Genomic DNA, 13,468 nt, shown 5'->3' on the forward strand with positions numbered 1-13,468 from the left:
TGACCTATTTTGAATCTACTTCTCATTTGGTCACAAACCTGTGTGCAGGAATATAAGGGTTTAATTAGTGATCATGCCTAAAACTGCATCATAGTCCAAGCCAGAGAGTTTTAAAATTTCCACCATAATGGATTTAAGAGACTTTAATTTCCACCATAATGGATTTAAGGGACCAAAGGAAGTACAAACTGGCATGAACAACATGACTCTTTTGAACACTATTTAATGTGTTGGGTATACTATAATTAAATTACACACACAGGGAGAAAAGAGCTGGTTTGTCTTTGCATATACTGAAGACTAAAATAGTATTCAGTCTTCATGGTCAGACTTGTCCTTAAAGAAATAGGTAAGAAGGGAAAGGCAAGCAGGTAGACTTACAGAGTGCAGGCAAGTTGATTACCTCTTTCGAATATGGGCAGAAAAGGAATCAAGTTATTACCAGATGCCTTTAAGGAACCCAGACAAAGGAGAGGTTAATGGATTTATCAAATATTCAGGTACCATAAAGACAGAGAAAAACATTAAGTTTGGGAGGGGACTGAACAAATCTACTTCTATATAGGACATGCTTCAGAACAGAAACATTCACAAATTAAAATGTCTTTAGTCAAAAAATAGATAAACTTCTTAAGTTTGGTGGTATTGAGCACAGAAAAAGCTATTTTAGAGGGAATCACTGGAAGATATAAGCCTGCGAACCTTCCAAATTGTTATTTTCAATATTAAGTATTATTTTTCATCATGAGACGTAATGAAGCAATAAAATAAGAGCCATATCAAAAGCTGTACTTTCAAGAGCTATTTTCTTAATTTGCCTTTCAAATGTCCCAAAATGATACTGGCAGCTTCCTTAGAGACCCTGCTTATATAGAAGGAAGTAGACTTTTTTTTTTAGTAATAACATTTAATCAATTTCTATTTTTCAGAATTATAATTTCTTTAGCTTGCAACCTAAAAAAAGGTATAAGTAATTTCATGTAGCAAGAACATATTAAAATGGATACTATGTATAAGCATTTTTTTTACCTTCCTTCACAATGTCACAGAAACATCAATATTTTGCCTTCAACAGGATAGATTTCAAATAGAAATCAAAGTTTGAACACTCAATTATTAAAACTCACTTAAGCACAGCAGAATGACACACAAAACAATTACTTTAGAAATATACTGGACATTTACTGGGGTACATTTACTAAACGTTGGCTGCTTATTAAAATATGTTCCATTTCAATAAAAAGTGCTTATTTTATTTCTCACTGGATATTGACAGTTGTGTTACACATTTGAACTCTGAGGTTAATCTACACTGATATTTTTTATCCATGATCTGCATAAACAAGCAGAATTCCCTTTAGTTTTATCTACTGGTTGAAGAAAAGGAAGTCGGCAGGGTTTCACTTACTTAAAAATTATAATTCCTACATTTCTTTAATGCTTCTACATTATTCACTAAAGCAAAATCTGTATTAAACTTACAACATTTCTGAGATAAATGGAAATGGTTTCCATCAGTCTGATTTCATTTTGAATAGATACTCTTTAAAATAGAGTAATTGAACAGACTTCCAATAGAAAATTCCCCTCTCCTGACATGTTTATTTCATTTTTTATAAATTTAAACAGTCTAGGATTCCGTTGGCATTTCTGCAATTACAAAACTAAAATTCAAAGAGAAAAAAACAAATAACTAATAAATTAACATAATTACAAATTAAATGTCTGTGCAACTTAATATTTTCTTAACTCACACAATACATACTATCAATACCTAGCTAGTAAATAAATAAGACAATAATTAGTGTAAACCATTTTTTTTGTAACTCCAAAGATTTTATGAAGTACATTGGGTACTTGTAACATAGGTACTCATTTCATAATTCCATCTCCAGTCTTTAAATTATTACCTTCCAAACCATATAAGGAAAGAGTATGGGGGAGATTGTTTTAACATTTTCATAATTCATTTAAGAATATTTATTATTTCCAGATCCTCTCCCATATTTACTCTCAGAATACTTGTTTGCAAACAACAAAACTCTAGTTTGAATGATCTATTTTGGAAGACACCAAGGAGTATCCAGAAAAGTGAAAGGTAGTTGACTCTTCATGACTGAGCCATGTGTATAAGTTGATGAGTAGACAGAGAAAGTAGGCCTGATTAGAGAGGAGAAAAGCAGACATGCAGAGAAAAGAAAGCAAAAAATAAAAAAATAAAAATACTTCTCATCTTTACATATTACAGCTTCAACAAATACAGATAAACAGTAAGGGATTTGACATGCTGCCCAGAAAGTGACTGAAACTCTGTCCTAAAGAGTGGGGACATGAGTTTCACGGAAGGAGAGCTATGAGAGGTATGAGAGGTAGGAGTTTCTAGGCCCAGATAAACATTTAATGTGTAATAAGTTTTTAATAAGTACCTTTGGATAGATTGACCACAGATAGATTTTATCAGTCCATGGTAAATAAAGTAGGGCAGAGACTGCTCACTGTCTTTTCAATATTTATTTTTTCCTTTCTTCTTTTTTAGTAATAGAAAGTACTCAAATTTTATCTGGGCCTGGATAAAGAGATTACATTTCCCAGTTTTCACCACAGCTAGACATGTCCATATGACTGAGTTCTGACCAATGGCATACAAATACAAGAGATGCAAATATAAATGACGTATGCAACCCCAGGCCATGGCTTTTTTTTTTTTTTTTCTGTTTTTTTAGGCCATGGCTTTCAAGGGAACCAGATTGCTCTCCACTGCAGATGTGACAGCACAATTGACCTGCAGAAGGGGACAACACAGGGGATAGCAACAAGAGAAAAGGAATCTTGGTCCCTGGATGATCTAAGGGACCACATTCCCTGGGACCTCCTAGAAGTCCAGGCTTTCTTGTGAAAGAGAAATAAGCCTGTCTTATTTGTCATTGTCATTTGGTCTTGGTTAAAATAGCTGGTTAAATTCCTAGCACGTTTCCACCCCTTGGGTGTGGCTGGAAGCTCAAGAGGGTATATATCAAATTTATTAAGGTGTAACAACCACCCAACTAGGACTGACTTGAGCTGGGGATGACTATTCGTATCACTTTAGAAGTTTCTGGAATTATTTAAAAATGAACATTTCTTATTTATTTATATATTTATTTTAAATGATTATATTTATTTATTCATGAGAGACACAGAGAGAGAGGCAGAGACATAGGTAGAGGGAGAAGCAGGCTTCCTGTGGTGAGCCCGATGGGGGACTCCATCCCGCACCCCAGGATCACGCCCTGAGCCAAAGACAGATGCTCAACTGGGGAGCTACCCAGGCGTCCTGAACATCTCTTATTTAATAGAAACAGCCAACATTATAAAAAATAAAAAATTAAAAACTATTTTACTCTTATATACTCTCTCTATACTCATATATTCTATCTCTCTTCACTTATATCTCATTTATATTCTTTGATCACAGAAATAATTAAATCAGACACAAAGATAATAATACTAAATTCAATGTAAAAAAAACTATAGATATGAATGAGAAAACCAGAGAAGATATATTATTTCTGCAGGAATTTTATACTTAATTTTGTGGTCAATTTGTTTTTTAAATAACACTTAAACACTGATTTTCCCCCCTGATTTTAATAAAATACAGCCATAGGAGATTTCCCTTTCAATGAGAAATAGGAACATTCTACCTCAGTTCATCTGGAAGACAGCTGAAAAATAAACCTTGTATCACTGGGATTTGATTTTGCCAGATCTTCATATTAACTTGTTGAAAAGTTTTCTTTAAAATTTTAAATGCCAGAGGGATTATTATACAAAATTTATTTGGGGATTGCATCTAATTTATGTCAATTTTTCAATTTCTTTAAATACAGAACACTTTTTGCAAGGTCGTGTTTCTGAATTTAAAACTGTAAACGTGGCTTCAATCATATTCCTTAAATAAAGGAAGAGTTTAAAAGTGAAGGGATGTGGATTTTAGTTACTACAGTTTTTTCTCTTCTCACTGATGACAGAATAATAATCTATTCTTATAAATACATTAACAACTATAATTATTTTCCTTTTGGAAATGACCACTATATGAAGAGAACAAACATCACTGAACACTTGCTAAACAGTATTTTAAGGATATATTGTAACTGAAACATATTGGGTGTGGATTTTCATGTAACTGAGGAATCAGCAAATCGCAACTATTTTTTTATTTTTATTTTTATTTTTTTTTTTTATTTTTTTTTGCAACTATTTTTTTAAATAGAATGAGTTATCTTCTTTTTTTTTTTTAAGATTTTAAATATTTATTTGAAAGAGAGACAGAGATAGTGAAAGAGAGAGAGAGAGAGAGAGCAGGAGTGGGGAGGAGAAGCAAGCTCCCCACTGAGCAGGGAGTCCAACATGGGGCTGGATCCCAGGACCCTGAGATCATGACCTGAACCCAAGGCAGGTGTTTAACCAGCTGAGCCACCCAGGTGCTCCAGCAAACTGCAATTTAAGGAAATTGAGTTTTTATTTATTATCATTTTTTATATCCATGACTGTGATTCTCTTACCATCAATATCTTCATAAGAACCACGTGAATTTCTTTTTGGAATCACTATAAAATCTGTCGAATCTAAGATAGGACTTTCTCCAAAAAAATCACCAGTCAGTGTGACTTCCACCTCCTGTTCTATCCTCTTCCTGGACTGACATTCTACGACAACTATAGGAGAGAAACATTTCCAGTTGAGATGGAAGAAAATGAATTATGTCATGAAAAATATCCTTTAGCATACTTTGACTTACTGTGTCTGGCATTAACACACACACACACTAACATTTTGGAAGCAAATAAGAATATTAAATAATATGTAAAAATAGCATGACAAAGATTAACCTGGAAGATATACACTAGATTACAGAAGATTATATTAAGATGTAAAATTTGATTCAGGAACTCACCTAGTTATATCAATAATTCAACTGGTGGTCATGAACATGTGAATTTTTCAGCTATCTGTATGTTCATTGTGGCAAATACCCAGCTCTACTTACATAGTAATACTATAGCAAATACCTTCAAATAATTTTTAAAAATAAGTTCTATAACATTTATTTTGTAATAATACTTTAAAAATATTTCCTATTCTTTATTCACATGTACCTTAAAATTCATATTTAAATTATTTCAGTAAAATATTTTGATTTTCTCTTGTGAATTGCTTTTAAATTTACAAAGTACACTAACAGTTAAAAATAAAATTGAAAAAAATGATAATGATTTAAAATTCATGTTAAAATGTGATTATAATTTTAATTTAATATACAATATTAAAACTTTATCCATATATATATATTTTTTTTATCCATATATTTTTAAAGATTTATTTATTTATTTGAGATAGAGAGAAAAAGAGAGAGATCACAAACGGGAAGGGGCAGAGGGTGAGAATCTTCAAGCAGACTCCCTGCTGAGCAGGAAGCTGGATGCAGGGCTCCATCCCTATGACCCATGAGATCATGACCTGAGCTGAAACCAAGAGTTGGATGCTCAATCGACTGAGCCACCCAGGTGCCCCTGAAACTTTTTATATTTTTTTTATATATATTAAATTTCAGTGTTTTCTTATATCAAGTACAGAGGTTGTCAGTGATCTTGTGAGAAACCAAAATATAATTTCTAAATACAACTACTAATTGCACAAAGGAGTAATAATGCATTCCCCTGGCATTAGTTCTATAATATCATGGGGCCAAGTATATTAGAGTCCACATAAATAAAGATATTATTTCTCAAAAATATATTAAATGCTTGGGGCACTTGGGTGACTCAGTTGGTTAAATGTCTGACTCTTGATTTTGGCTCAGACCATGATCTCAGGGTCTTGAGATTGAACCCCATGTTAGGCTCTGTGCTAAGGCAGGGTGGGGGGGGATGGAGTGGGGAGTCTGCTTGAGATTCTCTCTTTCCTTCCTCTTCTGCCCCTCTTCCCTTCTAAAAAATGATAAATAAATCTTTAAAATACATATGTTAGATGCTATATTTTTGTCAATTCAGATGCACATAAAACATTAATATAAGGGATAAATGGGAATCATAATATAAAAAAGCTTTAAAAATGTATTATATCATACTGTTGTGGCATCAGTAATAATATATTCATCTAAACTGCACAATCAAATAATGTCCTCAAATTTATGTTTTTTCACAATACATACCACATTTATAAATATCTAATATAAATTCATTTTTAATTCTCAAATTTACAGGTTGATATGGAACATTTTGAACTTAGAATAAGTAGTGAAATGCAAGATGTAAATTAAGAGGGTTGAAATGACTGAGGAAAATGTACAGGCTTCTCTGGTTTTAATTAGCTTCAGTCTTAAAGCATTAAATTGGAAATTAGTGTGATCAAAGTTACAATTAGTATCATGTCACTGGTCTTGTCCTCTAAGTCCTTCGGAAATTAGTGCCCTGGCAATGCACGGATTACTCAATCACAATGGATTCGCATTCCATTGTCTTCACACTGTGACAGTAGTAGAGTCCTTTCCAATTATCTGCCCCAATGGATAGGAGCAGATAGGAATACACAAAAAGAAGGGGTGGCTCACAGTACAACAAAAGTATCCTGGGTTTAAGAATAACCTGAGTGACAGACACACAAAAACAGAAAAGAAACAGTAAACATCGATGATGATGCAGTTGAGCAGGGAAAGCAATAGGTTATGTCTGATGTGTTCAGAAGAATGAAGGATGGACTGTACAGAAAGTAAGCAATATGTATTTATGTAATTGTACTTATTTTTTTCTCAAGGGCATTTGTAGACAAAAATAATTACCAGAATAGGCTTTAGACTTCTGCTAAAATGATTTAATAACTAATACACAATCTGTTTCAGAACACTGATGTTACTACTGGGTTGTGCTAAAGCAACACAGGCTATTTATAGAACTCACACTTGATTTAAAAATTGAGTAATTACCAACAGAAGTGACTTGATGGAAAATGCCTTTTTGTTTCTGCAGCATGTTTAACTTTCTTTGAAGAAAACTGCAAGAAATTTATGATTTTATGTTTTCGCAGGCGTTGTTTCAGACTGAAAAAAATCTGCTTTAAATCTTTAATCTGGGAAAAACAAAACTGTGTCTGCAGTCAACATGAGCAACGTTGCTGCTAGTATTTCAACAGAGTAATGTCTAGGCTTTATTATATCACTTTGATCAGATGACTGTATTATAAATTTTGAACCATTCAGCTCTATGGAAAATATACAAACAATTATATTCCAGAAGGAGATAAAAGAAACGCTTTGGCATTTTTCTGGAGCATTCAGAAGATAATTTAGTATATTTGAAACATTTATGTGTTGATAATTTTTTCACTTAAGACAAAAAATACTTCAAGTAAAATAAATGACATTTACTGTCAAAGGTACTGCTAGATATGTGGATTTTTCCTTCAGTTAAAATTAAATGACATAAGGCATTATGTAACCTTGGCCTTCAGTGTATCTGGGGAAATGTCATTATCCACAAGCAAAATTTACTATTTTCTCTTCTTTTGAAGGGTGGTGAAATAATATATGCCAGTAGAAGACTAACTCTGTTTCACTACCAAAGATTGATACTGGAAGGAGAAGAAAAATTCAAAATTTCAGGACTCCTTTTGGCTCATATGTATTGCTCAAGTGAGAGGCTCCAAAATAGGTATCTCTTTGCGGAGATGAGCAATTCAGTATTCCTTAGTTAGGAAGAACTATGTGTAAGGCCTGGTAAGAGGTTGCTTTACAGATATCTAAAAGGATTTGTGTTTCTTAGGCTTACTCTGGAAAGAAGATGAGAAAAGCAAGCAATGTGGAAAAAGTGAGAAGAGTATTGAGGAAAGAGAACACACAGAAACTTCAGAGAAGTTTGGAGTATGGGAAAGAAAAAGAGCGGTCGCTGAGAAAAAGAAAGGCATTTTAAGAGTAGGAATTTTTATGTTGTGTATATGGTAGTGAAGTGAACCTCCCTGAAAACTTCAGTACATTCCGACTGGTTTTTGGAGGACATCATACAAGTTTAGTGTCTGGGACAACAGAGAATAGAGGGATCAGTGTCCCCATAGGACAGTTCTTGGATGAGACTTAGAGTTACACAGAAGCTGGAATCTGGCAAATAAATGTGACGCAAGAACCAAAATACCTGGGAATCTTATAGATCCAGGGCAGGTCTCTGAGTCCCTCACAGAATGTGGGATAAAGGGGCCTGAAGTTAATGTTATTTTCTATCTTAGCTGATCCCAGGGTTTCAGCAACAGGAAGAACAACAGGAAATGGTGTGGTTTGGTGGAAACATCATTGGACTTACGGTTAGGAGACCAGATTCAGTCCTGGCGCTCCTACCAGTAGGGCTATTCACTTCACGATTTACTTTCTCTGGACCTCAGTTCTCTTGCTTGTACCAGAAGAGACAGGATTAAAGGAGCCTCTAAGATCACTTGGAATCTTAGTGTTTTGTGACTCTACAGCATACCTACCTTGAGGGCATTTAGAATGTAGTGCCTGAGGAAGTCCAAGAATAGGGTATATCCAGTGTATTGCTTGGATTTCTCCACTTTCTATTCCCAGGGTTCTAGTTAGGAAGAGTGAACAAAAAATATGAACACTTTCAATATTAGCATAAAAGAGAATATTCATTATTAACTTAATGGTATTTTAGCAAAGCTCATGAATTTAAACTCTGATAGAGAGAAACTATGAAATACACCACATTTTCTGCAAGTGTTATGAACACTTCAAAGCAAACCCTGGGGAATTATCACAAAGAAAAATGTAATGCAAAGATTGTGAGATGGAACTTAAAACTGAAGAGCTTTTCCCCTGCTTTTAAAAGTTGGTATTTATTGATGTGACTAAAATGTGATTAATCAGAGGTAATACAGTTCCTATGGGTTGTATTCTAAATTGGATAGGCAAAACACAAAACACAAAAAATGCCATTAAGTACAAGACATCAGAAAGTGATAAAGAGGGACGCCCGGGTGGCTTAGCAGTTTAGCGCCTGCCTTCGGCCCAGGGCCTGATCCTGGGGTCCGGGGATCGAGTCCCATGTCGGGCTCCCTGCGTGGAACCTGCTTCTCCCTCTGCCTGTGTCTCTGCCTCTCTCTCTTTCTGTGTCTCTCATGAATAAATAATAATAATAATAATAATAATAATAATAATAAAAGAAAGTGACAAAGAACCTACTTTTTGGGGATATTGGTTAAAAAAGGCCATTTGTCAAAATATTGTTAAGTCTGTCATACACCATCAAGACAACAGTAATTGTACAAAATGGTTCTGATCATTGTTGACAATTGGCTTTTCTTGTTAAAAATGAAACAGAAGACACAGCAGGCAGGACCAGCTTCACGAGCACATGACTTGAGCAACACACAGCACGTGGACCCCACACCTAGAATTGTTCCATGATTGTTTAACACACCACTGTAACCGTCCTGAAATTCTCAACCACTTTTGAACAAGGGCCCTCTCATTTTCATTTTACACTGGGGCCCACAAATTCATAGGGTGTCTTGACTATAGGAATGGTGAAAATCGTGGCAGAATGGACACTAATGGGCTCACAGAAAAGAATTTTTTTTTTTTTAATGTGGAGAAGAAATATATACACGTAAGGCAAAGACAGAATTTCCTTTTAATTAAGATTTCTAGATCATTATTTAATTAAATTATAAAAGCAGAGAAAACATATATTTTGGATCATTATTGGAGTTGGCTTAAACTTCAGTGAAGCAAAGAGAATCCAAGCAATCTGTATCCTGGCAATAACACAGTACAGCAGTAGTCATAGTGGTGTTGCCTCAGGGTGTCATACACACCTGGCACAGGGCCATCACTTGGTGAATGTCAGCATCCCAAGTCCCAATACTTTGCCAAGACAAGCTGCTTCAGGTTGTTCTCTAGATATTTATTATTTGTTGTCTCAGCAATAAGTATTTTCCCAGTCAAAAAGAATCCCTTTGCATGTCTCTGACTCTGATTCATTGACATGATACTTAAGGTTGACTTGCTCATCACTCTGAACTTCAAATCCCTCTGAACGTCAAATGATATATATTCTACCCACATAACAAATGTATTTTCCTCTTCGGAACATATAAATTTCAACACCTCAGAGAATATAAAATCATGAGCTTTACATTACATAACACAGAACAGAAAGTGATCACGTCAGCGCCAGTCAAAATAAAACCATTTTTCTTCAATTGTCCTTACTTAAAAGTTACCTTTTCATCTCTGGGCTCAATTCGTCAAAATTGTCAATTGGCCAGTTTTCTCTGTTTGCCCTCATCATTTGAACAATGACCGCTGTTTTATGTAATTTCATAAAGTTGGGCATGAATAACACTGGGATATCTATATTCCCCTTAGGAGGCAATACGATTCCTATAAAAACCACAAAAATAATTTTTAATGTGGTAAACATTTTTAGAATATAGACAGCTGAAAATAATCTCCTAATTCCTGTATTGACTATCAGCTTTTCAAAACCACTTCGGAGCAAGAAAATGCTTTATGCTACATTATAAGTACCCTGCACTGGCTTCACCAATTTTCCTCACATGCCATCAACCCTATTAAAAAAACATATTTTATCCTGAGGCAAGAAGCTTCTCCTGAAGAGTCTGGAAGGGATGAGGAAATGTCAAAAGTGAAGGCTTGGGTTTCCCAGAGTGGTAAAAGAACCATAAAACCCACGAGTCTTTCCAAGTCTTACCACAGTTTTTTTAAGGATTTTATGTATTTACTGGAGAGAGTGTGCGAGCATGAGATTGGGGAGGGGCAGCAGAAAAAGGAGAAGCAGGATCCTCGCTGCTGAGCAAAGCTCCATCCCAGGACACTGGGATCATGACCTGAGCTGAAGGAAGACGCTCAACCGACTGAGCCACCCAGGCGCCCCCCAAGTCTTACTACACTTTGCAAAAGCCAAAGCACAGCAATTTTTGACTCTTTAATTATTTTGTGTATTTCTTTTTCCTAGACCATAACAGCTCCAGGTTTCTGTTTGGAGTACTAAAGTTGTTACCAGTAAACTGTTCATTTATTTAATTGATCCACCAGGGAAGTCAAAGCTTATTTGTGAAAGAAAGGGGGATTTGCTCCAGGCTGTAAACACCAGAGGACAGAAAAACTGACAGAAAAACTGACGGCATTTTCTTGTGTTCTAATAAAATTCAAATTTTTCAACCTTCACTTTTCATAAGAACTGCGTACAAAATTTGTTAGACGTGAGCCTGCTCAGCTCCACCTATAGATTCTGGTTTATTCAGTCTGGGCTGGGGCCCAAAAGCTGCATGTTTAAGTACAGCTCCTTATGCATTCCAGAAGCAGATAGTCATGCGGCCACACTTTGAAAGAAAACACGCATCCTACTTACTGGACAAGTATGGGGAGATGGGGAGGTTGGAAGCATGGTGAGCTTCTGGGTATTTAAAGCAGTGAGGATTTCCAAGGGATAGATGTCTTCTTTTATTTTGGAGAGTAACACTATTTCTTTATAAGAACAGAAGAGATTTTTGATTGTATTCTGGTTTTTATATTCTTTGTTATAAAATCAATGATTTTCAAAGCCATTTTGTCTCAGATGAGAACACTGTACTAAACTATTAAGAACATCAAGAAAAGACTTAGAAAATGGCCCTCTGGGGCATCTGGGTGGCTCAGTGGTTGAGCAACTGCCTTTGGCTCAGGGTATGATCTCAGGGTCCTGGGATTGAGTCTCGAGCTCCCCGCGGGGAGCCCTGCCTCTCCCTCTACCTATGTCTCTGCCTCTCTCTTTCTCTCTCTCTCTCTATCATGAATAAATAAATAAAATCTTTTTTAAAAAATAAAAATAATAAAAAGTAAATATCAGATAAATATTCATATACATGAAATTCTGGGTTTTTAAAAATAAATAAATAAAATCTTAAAAAAGAAAAGAAAAGGGCCCCTCTGCAAAATGTCCTGTCTCAAAATTCTTATAAATTTTTAAACATCACTCCTTCAGGAAATGAAACTGTTCTATCTCATAGCATAGTTAATAGTAGTTAATAATTAATATGATTACTACTTAATATTTATTAAGTACTTACTATATGCCAGGCTCTGTGCTAAGTATTTTTCACACAATACCTCACTTCATGTTCAGAAAATCACTGTAAATTACACGCTACTATGTTTCTCATTTTAGAGGTGGAGAAACTGAGACAGTTTGGTTAAAAAACTTGCCAAAGTCCCAGTGAAAGTTTGTGTTGCTAACTAAGATACCTAAGCAATGTCTGCCGTCTTCAGCTTTGTCTTTATGAACTCTAGATGTTTAATGAATCATTGCATTCAGTGGATAAAAGCAGCAAGAGCTGGAATAGGATAGGGTAAAGAGTTGGAATAGGATAAGAAGAACAAGAACTGAGTCAAATAAATGATTTACACATCCCCAAGGAAATCAAGTTCAGGAATGATCATTTACCCTTACAAAATTCTATGTTACCACTAAAAATAGATTTCACTATGGCTAAAAATAAAACCTAGACATTTAGATGGTGTAAGGAGCCAAGAGAAAGATACGAAGGGGTAATTCATTACCAACACCATGTTTCTTATAATATTTGAATTGAAAGTATAGAAAGACAATGCTATGATAAATAAGCCCATTTAATTACAAATCCAGTAGCCTATTTGTGACTGTAATGTCTTACCAGTCTACAAGTAGAAATAGCTCCCTGCTGAAGTGATCTTAAGTTTCCTTAATTGTCATGTTTGAATAGTAAGAATCACTGTGCTATTATTAACTTACATGAAATCAATAAAATTTAACAAAAAGAACTTGGAGAATTTATCAAGTTCATTTTGTGTCTCACAAATGAGTTTTATTTTCTGTGGTTTTCCCATTATCCTGTAAAACACTATTAGTGTTTCCTTCTTTTTTTTATTTTAAAGATTTTATTTATTTATTCATGATAGACATAGAGAGAGAAAGGCAGAGACACAAGCAGGCTCCACGCAGGGAGCCCGATGCGGGACTCAATCCCGGGACTCCAGGATCGTGCCCTGGGCCAAAGGCAGGCGCCAAACCGCTGAGCCACCCAGGGGTCCCGAGTGTTTTCTTCTAATACCTAAATGCTTTGGTTTTTATAGTTATTTGATCCATTTGTAACTTAACCATACATATGAAATGAGGAAGAAATGTATCCAATGTTGCTGATTTTCTATATGGGACTAATTATACAAAACCACTTATTTAAAAGTTCCCTGACTTGAAATGCTGCCTTCATGGCATGTCTATACATATTTTACTTTTTTTTCTGAATTCCCTAGATTTCTTTGGTCTTTCTTTCTTTTCACTTGTACATGCCACATTGTTGTAATTACACATGTGTTATTTTCTAGTGGGACTAACTGCCTCCTCCTCCAGCTCATTTTTAAAAAGAATTTTTCCACGTATGGAATGAAGGGTTCTTT

General features: G+C 35.0%; 1 protein-coding gene across 3 annotated transcripts in view; it reads right to left on the reverse strand.

Annotated features, from left to right (window-relative positions):
* CFAP47 (cilia and flagella associated protein 47) overlaps positions 1-13,468 on the reverse strand; it is a 502,530-nt gene that overhangs the window by 54,852 nt on the left and 434,210 nt on the right. For all 3 annotated transcript variants that reach the window (XM_072815366.1, XM_072815367.1, XM_072815365.1), the window contains 3 exons: positions 10,255-10,414; positions 8,503-8,597; positions 4,548-4,700 (listed from right to left, as the gene is read on the reverse strand). In XM_072815366.1, the coding sequence (XP_072671467.1) occupies positions 4,548-4,700; positions 8,503-8,597; positions 10,255-10,414 (408 nt within the window). The remainder of the gene's footprint in view (positions 1-4,547; positions 4,701-8,502; positions 8,598-10,254; positions 10,415-13,468) is intronic.

The sequence above is a fragment of the Canis lupus genome, chromosome X, assembly GCF_048164855.1.
Source record: "Canis lupus baileyi chromosome X, mCanLup2.hap1, whole genome shotgun sequence".
Lineage (NCBI taxonomy): Eukaryota > Metazoa > Chordata > Mammalia > Carnivora > Canidae > Canis > Canis lupus.